The sequence below is a fragment of the Lethenteron reissneri genome, chromosome 3 (genome assembly GCF_015708825.2).
Source record: "Lethenteron reissneri isolate LAM-NWPU_2019-01 chromosome 3, ASM1570882v1, whole genome shotgun sequence".
In the NCBI taxonomy this organism is placed as follows: domain Eukaryota; kingdom Metazoa; phylum Chordata; class Hyperoartia; order Petromyzontiformes; family Petromyzontidae; genus Lethenteron; species Lethenteron reissneri.
Window position 1 is genome coordinate 11735204 of NC_083781.1, and position 14350 is coordinate 11749553.

At 49.0% G+C, this 14350-nt stretch overlaps 1 protein-coding gene across 1 annotated transcript in view; it reads left to right on the forward strand.

Moving 5' to 3' along the window:
* CEP95 (centrosomal protein 95) overlaps nt 1-14240 on the forward strand; it is a 31222-nt gene extending 16982 nt beyond the window's left edge. Inside the window, 9 exon segments of the mRNA XM_061557484.1 lie at nt 1796-1888; nt 2811-3067; nt 3069-3157; nt 4616-4785; nt 6491-6565; nt 8334-8486; nt 10026-10172; nt 11654-11725; nt 12883-14240. Coding sequence (XP_061413468.1) covers nt 1796-1888; nt 2811-3067; nt 3069-3157; nt 4616-4785; nt 6491-6565; nt 8334-8486; nt 10026-10172; nt 11654-11725; nt 12883-13077 — 1251 coding nt within the window. The 3' untranslated portion in view covers nt 13078-14240.
* The last annotated feature ends 110 nt before the right edge of the window (nt 14241-14350 follow it).

The following is a 14350-nucleotide window of genomic DNA, read 5'->3' on the forward strand; positions in this document are numbered from 1 at the left end:
CAGGAGGTCGTGGGTTCAGTCCTGACCCTGACGCCTGCTGCTGTATATTTGCAGTTTGCGTGTCTCTCTCTCATCATCATCACGGTGGCTAGGAGATGTTAACTACCTCGCCTGGTATACAGGAGGTTGTGGCTTCGATTTTGACTTTGACGCCTGCTGCTGTATATTTGAAGTGTGCATGTCTCCCTCCCCGTGTCGGCGTGGATTTTTTTTTCGGGTCTTCCGGTTTTTCCCTCCACATTTCGAATCATGCGTTTAGAGTATATTGGCTGCTGTACATTTCCACATGATAAGCCACTTCGTTGGACTATCATTTGGGGCCAGGACACTTCTGAAAAATAGATATACAGCTCAGTGGGCCTTACCTGGTAAAGTAAAAAGAGTTGAGTTTTAGGTGAGGAGTGGTTTAGCGCACTGTGGGTTCTCAGATTGGGCATCGGCATGTAAGAATTCACCCCCCTGCCCTTATCTAGCAAGTCCTCGTTTAACGCGGTTGATGCGTTCCTGAAAAGTGTCCTGTTGAGCAATAACCGCATTCAGCCAAAACAATTTCCCCATAAATAATGTAACGATAAGTTTTTCAGCGAGATACGATTCCAAAGAACACAGGATGAGATGTTACTATCCTTTGTGCAAGCACTTCCAAGAGTTCATGAACAGTGAGCCTGGTGAAATTTGGGGAGCGCATCGTCAGTAGTGACCCTTTGGTTCCTAGGGTGTTTCGGCCTTTCATACTATACACCCTCCCCAATGGCGGCCAGCGACAGGGTGATCAATCCTACGCTTGCGTCCCATTCCCAATTAGTCATAGGAGTTGCCTTGTTGTTGGTAGCCAACATCCCATGGGACTATGCATGACAGGGGCGTCCTCCTCCCTGAGTCAAGCATTGTTGACTGCATACCTCCTGGCCCTCTCACTTTGGGGCCCAGCTGGGGTCTTTCCTCTTCATCCAGTAAGATGGCGGGACTAATAACCGAGGTTACACCGCCGCGTTACTGTATCATCCCGCTTACTGTATCTCCCCCGCTCAGCCGCGCAACTCAAGAAAGTTCGTCATCGACCTGGGCACGCGTGGTCCACGTTGTTCCCTCTTGGAAGAACCGCGAAAACTGTTCGCATGAACGCCGCTCGTTAAGTGAGGACTTCGTTTGTTGGTGCGGTGGTTATCACGCTGCTCCCTGCACCCAGCGATCTTGTCTTCTTCAGATCCTGGCCGCGGCTCGCGTTGAGTGGCGAGTGAAGACTGCCCTCGAATCAAGCTTGGTGCCTGTCTTGAGGATGAATGCCGTATTCAGCAAATGATGAAGCCGTTGCCTGGCTCTGCGCGAACGCACACCGCTAAATAAAGCAGATACTTTTACGAGGAGAAAATATACCTCTGAGTCACTAAATGTAGTCGCACACAACCCTTAATCGATTGTGGAGAACACCAAGCATTATGAGCAATGTCATTTCCACTTCCTTGCAACGGAAAAACATTTAATCATCTTGAACGTTTTCAGCAATGGCCCTTCTTGTATGTATGTTGAACTTCTTTCGCATCGTGCGTAGCCAACCGCGCTAATCTGAGGTGCGGAGTAGGGGGACGTTATTGATTTGAGCTTGTTGTGGTGCACCACTTTTGTGATATAATTCTGGATGAGGCTGATCGTCGCGATGTGCTGCTGTTGCTGCTGTTGCTGCTGTTGCTGTTGTTGCTGCTGCTGTTGCTGCTGTTGCTGCTGCTGTTGTTGTTGCTGCTGTTGCTGCCGTTGCTGCTGCTGTTGCTGCTGGTGCTGCTGCTGCGTGCACCAGGTGGTGAAGCGTGCATATGAAGCGGAGCTCAAGGATGCCCGGGTGAGGGAGGGGCGGAGGCTGGAGACCGACAGGAGGAAGCTCACAGAGATGGTGATCACTTTGCCTCCCGCTGCCTCTTCATAGGGCGGTGTTCTTCACTCATTTTCAGAAGGGGGCGGCACTTTCGCCGATAAGAGGGCCGCCTCTTATCGGCGTGTGAGGGTCGCCACACATTTGAAACCATTGGAGTTTGACAGCATGTTGGGGGGGGTGTTTTCACCGTTGTGTATTGTCAGGGGCCGCACGTCAGGGGGAGGACTAAAGACCATCAGGGGCCCCCAGTGGCCCGCGTGTTTTACAGTGAAGAAGAACACGATCTTAAGAGTAATATATTGCTTTTGTTTTAAGTCACAGGAGGATTTGGATACAATTTAGTATTGAATTTGATGCACTGCCCTCTGCTGCCCACCACGTAGCCCCCCCCTCCCCCCCCCCGGTAGTTCTATAACAACGTGCCGTGCGTGGCAGTCGCTTGCCCAAGCAGTGTTCAGGCTCGCACCTACAATTAAGTTTGTCTACGTATGGTGCGAAGGAAGTTCAACATACATACATACACACGTACAACCAGACCTAGCTTCTGAGATCTGACAAGATCGCATTCTTGGTGATGATATGGTCATGGGTGAGTGGTGAACACTGGAGAATAAAACGTTCCCGGTCATACGGCAGGTAACGCACCACGTTTTAGCACTCCGCATTCAGAACTCCCTTGTCCTGTCTCGCTCTCCTCTGTTATACCCTGGTCCACATTCCTTGCCAGTCACTCATTGTCCAGGGCTGTGTCTGAGATGACGATTAACTGGCCAAGCATATTTGAGTTTCCATACTTAATCCATGCCCCAGGGCTTTTCCCCAGGTTATGATTAACTGGCCCGGTGCCACCCAAGCCACCAACATAAATAAGGACCAAAGTTCCCCTTTCACCGTCTGCCCCATCTGCTCACCCCCCCCCCCCCCCCTCCGGCCGGCACAGGAGGACGAGTACAAGGAAAACGTGCGAGCGCGAGTGCCGCTCACCCCACAGGCCCGGCGCGTCTACGCCCCCCGGCGAGCGCCGGGATCAGCCCCGACGACGCCATCGCGCAAGCACCGCCTGCAACCGCCCGGCTCTGGCTACGGCTCGCGTTCGGCCACGGGCTACGGCTCGGGCTCGGGCACCGGCACACCCGTCAAGACGGCACGTCCCCCGCACCGGGGGGGGACGGGGGGGGCGGCCAGCCCGGCGGCGTCCGCCGTGGAAACAGGGCAAAAGCCGGCTCCGCTCCGTGTCGCTGTCGCCGGCGCAAGGGGGACTGTTGCGGCCGAGGAAACCCTCGCCCCGTGAGTTGGAACGTCGTCAAGTTACGCGGGCCAGCCTGGGGCTGTTTAGAATCAGAATCGGAATCTTTATTCGTACTGGAGGAATCCGCAGGAGTGGGTCAGAATGGTACAACAGCAAACGATACATAAACACGATAGGAGTGCAAAGTATAGGAAAGGTAAATAAATCGCTGAAAAAAGTATACAAATAAAACGGAAGTACTTTTTATCTTACGAGGTAAAGCCCACTGAGGTATTAAGTTACTTTTCAGAAGCAGCCTGGCTGCCACAAATGATAGCACAACAAAGTGGCTTATCACGTGGAAATTTATAAGCAGCAAAATAATCTTAATTTACCGGCAGAGGTGCAATCCACAAACAACAGCGCTTATGGCAGTTTTACATTGGAGAAGCAAACTGTTAACTTCCCACGTTGATCCAGAATATTATCAGCGGGGAGGGCTGGCGATGGTGATGATGTTCATCGGCTGTGTTGAGCCCCATTCAGTTGGTTAACTTGCAACCCAATTTTATTTAACAAACGTTCTCATGTTGTCACTCGGCTGGATTACGGTAATAATAAAACGCATCAAATATGAATTTGCCGGCATTGACAATTCAAATGATCGTGGTTATCGGAGTTCAAGATCCGATTAGTCGCTTTTCTTTTACAACAGTGTGGTGAGTGGAGTGCCTCTTGGCTGCAGGAATCTCGTGAATTAATTACCAACAAGATATACACGAATTAAACATAAATCCTAACACAAAATTCAATGCACGCAATATGAGCCGAAGAATCTATTGAATGCCAGATCGTTACGTGCCTAATAGTTATACCATAATAATACATGCAATGAGAAAACGTAAGAAGACTTTAGCATCGCGTTGTTATCTCCCTGTCCCGAATCAAGTCTGCCTATTGTATCGTACTATATTATAAAAAAGGTTTCCTGGCTGGATTCCTGCCTGGATTGCAGGGCTGGCAGATGGCCAAGTGGCACATGCGTGGTGGTAAAGTCAAAGACACGCACATCTGGGTGTGAGGGGGGGTAGGGGGGAGGGAGGTCACGGACTGCTCAGGTGCGCCACGGTGGCGAGATGTTAACGTGTCGCCTGATATACTGGAAGTTGTGGGTTCGATCCCGACCCTGACGCCTGCTGTATATTTGGAGTTTGCGTGTCTCTCTCCCTGTGGTCGCGTCGATTTTTCTCAAGGTCCTCGCGATTTTTCCCTCCACATTTACACGCGTTTAGAGTATTTGACTGCGTTACATTTCCGCACGAGAAGCCACTTGATTGAGCGTTCGTTTGTGACCAGGTCGCTCCTGAAAGAAGAGCAAAACAGCTCGGTGGACCTTTCTGATGAACGAAAAAATACTTTATCATTTAGTCTCTATAAAATACATATGCCCACTCTCTCCGGTCACATTTAGATGATGTTATAACTCCACAATGCACTTGCCATTTCTACTGTCGCAGTGCGCGTCAAGGAGAACGACCTGTTGCCCGTGCTGCTGGCCGAGTTCCCGCACCTGCACATCTCCCCACACACACTCAACCGCATGTGGCGCCAGCAGTGCCAGCAGATGGATCGCCTGACGCAGATCGCCGCCCGCCCAGACCGGAGCCACGCCAAGCTGCAGGGCGAGGTCAAAGGCCGCGAGTTTTGTTTCATTGCTTGTCGGTTGGTTAATGGGTGCCACGGTGGCGAGGTGTTGACTACCTCGCCTGGTATGCAGGAGGTCGTGGGGTTCGATCCCGACCCGAACGCCTGCTGTATATTTGGAAGTTTTCATGTTTCTCTCCCCGTGGTCGCGTGGATTTTTCTCCGGTTTTTCCCTCCACGTATATACGTGGTTTAAAGTATTTGGCTGCAAGACATTTCCACGTGATGAGCCACTTCGTTGAGTTTTCATTTGTGGCCAGGTCGCTTCTGAAAAAGAGCTCGGTGGACCTTGCCTGGTAAAATAAAATAGTTTAGTTTTATTTTCTTGGTTCTTTTGGTAAAGTCACGTAGAAGGGAAATAATAAAATAATAAAAATAAACATAATAAAATACACCATTCAGACGCTGTCTTTCCGACAGACCTGTTCTTCACCTGAGGACGGCTGCTTGCGTTGTGGCCGAAACGTCGTGAGAATTGTATTTTATTATGTTTTATTTTTATTATTTTCCTTCTACGTGACTTTACCGATAGAACCAAGAAGATGAATCCCTGCAGTCACGAAAGCTTTAAATCGAAGTTTAGTTTTAGTTAGTTTAGTTGAATTTAAACTTATAATGCAATTTATATTGCGCGCAATATGTCACGGACGTCAGTGATCCTGAATTTGAGGCGCGGGGACAAAGCTCGGTGTCACTCGAAAGCCAGGTGATATACTGGGCCTTGAAATTAGTTGTAGATTTAAAGCTGCTGTGTATGTGCAGCGGGACGACGTTCCAGACAAAGGGGGTCTGCCACAGAGAGATGACGCCTGGAAGTGACGACCCTGGTCCTTGGTGTAGAGAGTAGGTTTGATTCGCGCTGTCAAAGTTTTATACGTCCGCGGTACGCGCAAACCTCATCTAGTCGCACATCAACTCGGGTGGAAAGTGTTTAAGCTGTCGTTTGCTTGTACATCCATTGCTACGGTGGTGTGTGGGAGGGCACTAATTTTTGTAAAGACGACCCAATTGAAATGCATCTTTGGTATGAGTTTGAGTTTCTGTGGGAATCGCCCTGTTGAAAACCAGCCAAATTGAACAAAGGTTTGCCCAAAACTCGGGAGAGACAGACCAGCACTAAAAGGGCCATTTGCAAATGTGGAAACATGTTTTACTCGGCACAGCCACCCATCCACTTCCGTACTGCTTAATAAATACTTGCGAGGACAGATACACGTTGGGAAGCGTTACGTAATCCTTGCGTACGGATGTGACTTAATAGAATAATTTCTCTGTTATCGCTTTTTTGTTGTTTGCACCTTCAGTTTTGGTGGCATTGTTTTATTTGATAATTCATTGTTGTTTTCCGAAGGCTTTTCATTTGATGGGTAGTAGCTACATATAGGATTTGGTCCTTATATATAATTAATGTACAGCATTGTGGCATGCAGTTGGCATGAATGACAGTGGTTATTAACCTTTAATAAATACATAGGTTTGATGAAACAAAGTCGTTGTACTTAAGTGCCCGTGCTTAATTTCTGTTTGGATGATTTACCTTCTAAAAAAAAAAATCTGGCAATGTATCGCACCTCCAGAGAAGGGCATCTCGCCACCCCCAGGGTTTGCGTGAACCCCAGGTTAAGAACCACTGCTCTATAAAATGTATTCTGATAATCTTACCTGGCTTTGTATTTTGTCGCCAACAGCTGGAAGAGGCGCAGAGGAAACACGACCTGCTGGTGGCGATCATCAAGAAGGAGCAGGAGCACAACCAGCGACTGGTGCGTCCCGCAGACGGACTTGACGACACTCGGTAGACGTCGACTTAATTGCCGTCTGCAGTCTTAATTCCTCGTCCGTTGTCAAGCGTTTAGTCAGAATGACCCTTAACTCCGTCAGCCATGCACACAAGTACGTACATTGTGAGGGATCATTGTATCATTGCGCACGACACGCACCTCCGGTGAGCACGGTTGGCTACGTACGCGTGCGTAAGGAGTTCAACGTGTACCCGTCATTGTGTGTATGTTGAACGGGAAGAGTAACCATGGTTGGAGTGATAGTAGAGTTATAAGCAGGCGACTGTATGTTTGTACGTTGAACTCCTTACGCGCACCGTACGTAGCCAACCGTGCTTATTGGAGGTGCGGGTTGTGCACAACGAATCGAAGAAGAAACATTATCTTGTTTTTTTATTCCCGTTCTGCTATCGCCGTCACAGTGAGAGACAAAACAACCGTTTGGACGTCTCTCAAAGAGCACAATGATGTTTATAACCCCAGAATGCAGCCCTGTGTCTTGGCATGCTGTGTTTAGAAGACATTACAAGCTATCGTGTGACCTTGTACAAGACATCTTATTGCATAGAGGGATCAATAAGTCATCTTTCGAGAGAAAATTTACGGGATTCAGCGTAGAAGCCAGTCAGGGTGATTGATGATCCAACCAGGGTGGTGAGATGTTCACTACCTCGCCTGGTACACAGATCGTGGATTCCAACCCGACCCTGGCGCCTGTAGATGTGGAGTTTGCATGTTCTTCCCGTGGTCGCGTGGATTTTCTCCGGGCCCTCCGGTTTTTCCCTCCACATTTAGAAACACGCGTTTAGAGTATTTGGCTGCTACAAATTTCCACGTGATAAGCGACTTCGTTGAGCTATCATGTGTGTGGCTAGGTCGCTTCTGATGAAAAATCTTTTTAGCTCAGTGGACCTTCCCCGGTCAATCGCCTCCTTAAAACTCTTTAATCGCGACAACCATGGTTACTGTCGTCCCGTGAACTTCACTCGCTCATTCCTCCACGCATGACTGACCGTCATTACGCTGCCGATCCATTACGCTGCCGATCACAGCACTTCTGTTCCTGCTTCTGCCCCCGCACTGCTCGAATTTCAGTTTCCATCCCATCGTCTCTTTTTCCCAAGCTCTCATAACCGTACTCAATTCGAGGAACTTGTTAACTTTTATCTACTACATCTTTGATAGTGCTGTTTGTTGCCGACCGGTTGAAACTTTGGTCGTCTTTTTAAAGTCTTTGGCTCAAACAATTGTGAAATATTCTGTACAACATTGCGAGTTACGGGTCTTCAAGACCCGACCACTCAGTGGAACAGAGTACAGCAGAGGTTCCCAACTCGTGGTCTGCAGACTCCTGCTGCTCCGCGGGGCTGCTCCAGGTCAGGTTGTCCGCAGAAAAGAAGAAAAACAATTACATCCTCGCCAAGGAAATGTACAATTTCAAGCGGCTTGGTACAGGGGTCGGCAACCGAAATAACAAGAAGTGACATTTTTTTTTCGAATTCGGCACACAACTCAATATTTTATACGGCCGCAATGCACGTGAAAGTATACTGCGTACGTTACGTCACGGAGCCTGTCGAAGGTTGACGACCCGTGAGCTCTCGTAGCATACGGCGGTGGTCCGAGAAATGTTTGGAGGTTGAAAAAGGGGGCCCACAAAGTTTGTGAACCGCCGGTGTAAACTATCTCGGGGTGGCTATTCGTTGTCCTTTCCTCACTCCGCGTCCCCCGCCCGCCCCCGCGATTTCAGCGCGAGGTGCGGGAGCGCGTGAGGCAACAGAAAGCGTCGGAGAGTCGGCGCAGGGAGCAGCGTGAGCAGGTGGCACGGGCGCGCCACTACTACAGCCGCTACCACCTGCAGCAGCGAGCCAGGATGCTGAGAGAGAGGACTCGCGAGGAGCGGGTAAGGTCGTCCGTCCGTCCGTCCGTCCGTGCAGCCATCGTAATTATAATTAGGAATTGTAACGCGCGCAGTTTCCGCTCGCTTTCGGAGAGAGATGGTGACAGAGAATGATGCGGAGGCATGGGACACCACAGACTACAGTAGAACCTCTGGTCACGACCATAATTCGTTCCATAACTTTGGCCGCAACCCGATTTGGTCGTGACTCGAACCTAATTTCCGCACTGGATTGTATGTAAATACGATTAATCCGTTCCAAACTCGTACGAACTGTATATAAATATTGTTGTTGTTTTTTCAGTACGACAAAAAATGTTAATTATGCCATAGAATTCACAGTGTAATAGTAAACCAAATGTCAAAACATTGAATAACACTGAGAAAACCTTTAACAACAGAGGAAACTAACATTGCCGCGTCAAGGTTTAGAATCGTTCAACAAGATGATTGTTTCGTCTGCTACATCAGTCGGTCGATTCTGAGAAAATTTTGTTAATTTTTTGGTCGGAACCCGATTTGGTCGTGGTCAGAAGCGTTCGTGACCAGAGGTTCTACTGGAGCTGGGAAGGTGTTCACAACTGGCGCCAACAATTGCCCAAGATCTGTGGTCCTGCTGTATTGGGGACGTTTGGCAAACAGTTGTCAGACCATTATGAGAGCTCCTTTGCCAGTAGCTCTCAATACTCTGATGGTGCATTGTCTTTGAGTTGTGCGCCTTTTGGCGTCATCTGGTCCAACAGCATGTGAGACTAGGCTCTAAGAAAAGCTGTCTCGGGTGTGGACCAATCAGTTGCAAGGACAGTGCATACATTATCAGAGTTGTGTTTTTTTGTTTGCATTTTGACCGCATGTGTTGTGGTCTATGCAAACGTGATCCCTTGTATAAAGGTGTCGGTTTTGTTGCCAGATAAATGGTAAAAACCTATTACTGGTTGTCAGACCGTCCGTTTGGCCGTGCCTCAAAGACTCGACCAGTTCTCAAGACACTTTCACGAAGGTCCCCTACGTTGGGATGCTTGACCCAAATTCTATTCGTGCCACAGGACACCTCTTAACGTGATGCCTTGAACTTGCGGTTGTGATGTACACAAATCAAAATGTCATCGATTGCTACACGACCTGCGACGAATGCCAGAGATGGAACCGAGCGGCTGTCCCCCCCCCTCTCCGCCTCCTGCCAATTATAAACTAAAACTAAACTATTTTTATTTTACCCGGGTAAGGCCCCATTGAGCTGTATAGCTCTTTTTCAGAAGCGACCTTTCCACAAATGATAACTCAACGAAGTGACTTATCACGTTGAAATTTAAAGCAGCTAATAATCTAAACGCACTTGAATTCTAAATGTGGAGGGAAAGACCGGAGGACCCGAAGAACAATCCACGTGACCACGGTGAGAGACACGCAAACTCCAAATATACAGCAGCAGGCGCCAGGGTCAGGATCGACCTGCATATCAGGCAAGGTATTTAACATCTTGCCACAGTGGTGCCCAATTCATCCCCGCCACCCCCCCCCCCCCGCTCTCTCCACCACCAGGTGTTCCGCCAGCTGTTTGAGGAGGGTCTGGAGGTCCAGAAGGAGCGGCTGAGCGAGCTTCGCAGCTACGCTCGCGACAAGCACGACGAGCAACGGCAGCGGCAACGCGACGAGCTGCAGTCGGTGGAGAACTACTACAAGGACCAGGTGAGGGGACGTGTCGTCCCCCCCCTCCTCCTCCACCGCGTGTGACGTCGCGTCAAAAACCCCTTTGGACATCTGTGACCAAGAGCTTCGTATAGTTCATCCGGATTCTGATGTGAAAAATTCAGCTTCTTTGAAACAAGGGGATATGCAGCGTTCCGCGAGCTCTTTTTTTTTCTGAGCGTCGGACCGCGTTGGGAATTTCGTGTAACCTCCGCACGAGGCCGAGATGGCTCGCGTAGAAGAAGGACATCGCGTCACGTAGAGCGACGACACGTCATTCGTGATTGCCACGTCACGTTCCTGGTGCAGAGGTCGGGCGAGGTAGCCTGCTCACCGGTGAACGGCCTGCGCAGTTGTTTGCCAGAGCCACCAGGGCTGAGGGCAGTGGTTAGCGCTACGCTGCGCTGTGACCCTGGTGACCCGGATTCAATTGTCGCTCATGGCCACCACCAGTGACGATTTTCTAAACCGGTTCTGGGCTTCCCCCTAGGTCGACTCGGCCTCAAATAAGTGCCTGGTGCGATGTGTAAACATCGCCACTGGGGGGACAAAGGGTGTGGTGCTGGCCACCCACCCCCTCGTGTGCAGTGCCAGCCTTCATAGGTGACCGACGTGGGTGAAGTGTGGTCAAATAAAAGCCCTTTCAGATCCGCACAGTGTGAGGGCAGCCCTCTACCAGCAGTGGATTGCACATTCAAATGTAGCACCTCGGGACGATCACTTTATGTGAACAACATTTCTTGTCGGCGCTGAACTCTGGAACTTGTAAAATGTTTTTTTGAAAGTTTCTGATAACGATCAGGTGATTTACGAATTGGCATCAGAATCGGAAAGGCTTTTATTCGCCATGAAAGTTCGCACAGACAAGGAATTTACTTTGGCCGGAAGGTGCATGCATTCAACATTTAGGAATCTTAAATAAGTGGTTTACAAGTCTAACTATACTAAAGGTACAAGTCTAACTAGTACTAAGGAGCTGCGCACATTCGTAGCTCGGGGGAAAAATAAGTGCCGCCACTAGGCATAGGACCCCAGAAAGAAGGGATTTTTAGATGGCCTGGGAGCAAGGCTCGGGTGCCTGGTTTTTAAGTTATCTCTGCTGCTCGCATTTGCGATGTGTTAAATTAATAAGTGGAAAAAACTATCTGTAATAATCCAATTGTATCCATTGAGTGTCCGATATCTGTCATTTTGGCAACAATAACGTCAAGGCAGCTAATCTTAAATAATCAAAGTTTTGCACATCTGCTTTCACATTTAAACACATCACACGCACATACGCACGTCATAATGAGTCTAAACGTGAATGCAGCCCATTGGGGTTAGCGCTGTCCAGATGACAAACGGTGATGACCGCTCGCGGCCCGTGTTTCAGTTTTCTGTTCTTCCCCCGCACCCTCCGATTCGCGCGGTTGGCCACGTACGGTGCGAAAGAGAAGCTCAACATACGTACACTGTCCTCTCCTGCGCCGCCCCCCTAGTTTTCGATGCTCGCCGACACTGTCAGCCAGGAGCGTCGGGACATGCAGGTGCGGGAGAAGGCACAGGGCAAGGTGAGTGCACTACGGTAGTGCAGGGCTGTGAGCCGGCTCTCGCACGGGTGAGGAGAGTGGAACGTTGCTAATCGGTGAGGCACCCAGTGGAGGGAGCTGGACAGCGAGTGAGCAAGTGGGCTGTCTCTGGCCAAGCATTAGAGTGTAGGACCTCCCTGAAAAAAAAAAATATTGGCTTAAGATCCAATTCGGCTTTACCAGGTAAACAGTTGATATTCTTAATGTTCGAGCCAAATTATAAGGATGCGGTGCTCAACCCCGTGGCAATTGTTAAGCTTTGTGGACGCCCTTGCAGACTTAAATGGCATCCGTCAAGAAATAAGTGGCAGTCGTGTGTGTACTTTTAGCAATAGTAAAAATAATACTCTCAAGAAACTGAAGGTCGACAGGGTTGTGGAGATTCCACAACGGAATGCGACACAAGAAGCGGCCAAAACAAGACACGGATGTGCTGTGCTCAGCCATCCTTGGTATTTGTCTTTATTTGTTTCACCTCTGGAAAGGCTTGGATTTATAACTCAAGAGCCGTGTTCTGCGGAAGGTACAAATAACTCCCGAGTTGTCGGGAAAGTGAGCACGTTGCTTCTGTTGTGACACCTGACGTGGGGTCAGAGAGAGAGAGAGGCAATTAAAAGAGCGCATCAAGCTCGCATGACAGAAGTGCAAACGCAGCAATGACGACCGCTTACACGAAACGGTTGGAAACCGAGAAAGCGTGCATCATAGTCGCACGTGAACTTGTCCCCACGCCCTGTGTAATACCCAGCGTAAACAAGTCGCTGGAGAGATCAGACAAAAGGAGTGCGCAAAGAATGTTTGAAGTTTGGATTTGAAACAGGACGGCGAAGGGACCGATCAAATAAAGAGAGCAGTGGCATCGTCTGCTCCGTGGCTGACGAGAACAATCTTAGAAATGACCCCTGCTCCCTCCCCAAAGAAGGGAGGCGACAGGGAGAGAAAATGGAGAGAGAAAAGGGAGACGGTGTGGGTCAGAGGGTCAAGAGGTCAGCGAGGCACTGACAGGTGCTGCCCTGCGGGGTGGTTTAAAGCCCCCACCAAACTTGGCGCACTTGGGGGGGAGGGGCGGAAACTGATGAGACTGGTGCTAAGAGTCTAGCACGTGACCTGACCCCCCTTCCCCGCGGTGGCCTTGGCAGGCGGTGCACAAGTTGCGGCGGGAGTTGCGCGGCAAGATGGAGCGCGACATCCAGGAGCTGCAGGAGCTGTTGGCGCACGACGACGCCGTGGCGCACTTCCGCGAGGTGGAGGCTGACCGCGTGCGGCGACAGCTGCAGGTGGCGACCTTCACTTACGCGCAGGAGCACGCCGCGTCGTCGTCGCCGCCGCCTTGATTGTCGTCAGCGGCAGGAGTGATTTTGGAAGGAGCCCGGTTTTGGTTGAATTAGCGGATGGAATAATGAGTCGTGCCCAAACCAAAATGTTCAACTTACCGGTTGCCACCTGGGATGGCCAAACTTTATTGGTACCAATGGCTTTATATGGCCACTGAAAGCAAGTTGTGACGAGCCAGTGGTGGCACATACAAGTGGATGGCTGACAACCTTTTTAATAGTTCCTATGCAATTATCCTTTCGTGACTGTATAAGAGGATTAATACCACTAAATGTTGTCCCCTTAAGTAGCACCGAATTAATGTGTGCTGACCGTGGGCTGATAAGTTATTTTGAACTCTGTGGAGCAGCCTTACATCTTGTTGCGGGCAGGGTGGGGAAGATGTTGGAAATAATTAAATGCGAGTCGCTTAAAGAAGTGTCCCTTAAAAGTGTCCCATCACCCACTGATGCATTTTTATTTTCCACGTATAGATTGTTCATTTCGAAACAAAGCAACGGAATGTTTTGTCCTCTGAGCTGGAACAATACAAAATGAAGTGAGGGGAAAAACAGATCTACATTTATATGGCTGGGTTTACCGTGTGGTCATTCGTAACAAGTGTGAAACCATCAGATATCGACACAAGTCTGGTTTAATGGTAGTGGCTAGAACTATGATTTACACACGGGAACGATTGGTGCAGGCACAGTGCTGACGCAGGCATTGTCCCAACCAGTCACACACTTGATTTGTTTTTACGGCTGTTGGCCTGACCATGTTATTTTAAGCATGAGTGATGCTGTTAACACCACAGGCTCTCACTCCTCTTGACGGTAGCTCTGCACAAAAATAGTTTTACAATTTTCACCTCTAGGAAATATTTAGCTTTTAATTTGCAATGCGGAAAAATATTTTTGTTCCCCAGGTGTGCATTTTTGTTGCTGTGGTTTTAATGTGAAGTAAAGAAATCAAAATTAATGTGTTTTTTTAACCAATAACACTGTGCTGCTGTACTGTTTAGGATCAATTTGATTGGACTAATGCTTGCGTTACAGTCAAAAGTTACATTTCTGTGCCACTCAAAACGGCATTGTACTTAAGAATATTATTAAATGGTGAAAAGTTTTCCTGTGATTTATAATAAATCTTTGTTCCACGAATGAACAGGTACATTTCAAAAACAAAAATGTGTATTTGTCATGAATGAGAACTGATGTCAGTATTCGTGTCTTTATACCATCACATACTGCTCTATCAGTCTTGTATAAGGGACAACATCAGGCCAGGCTC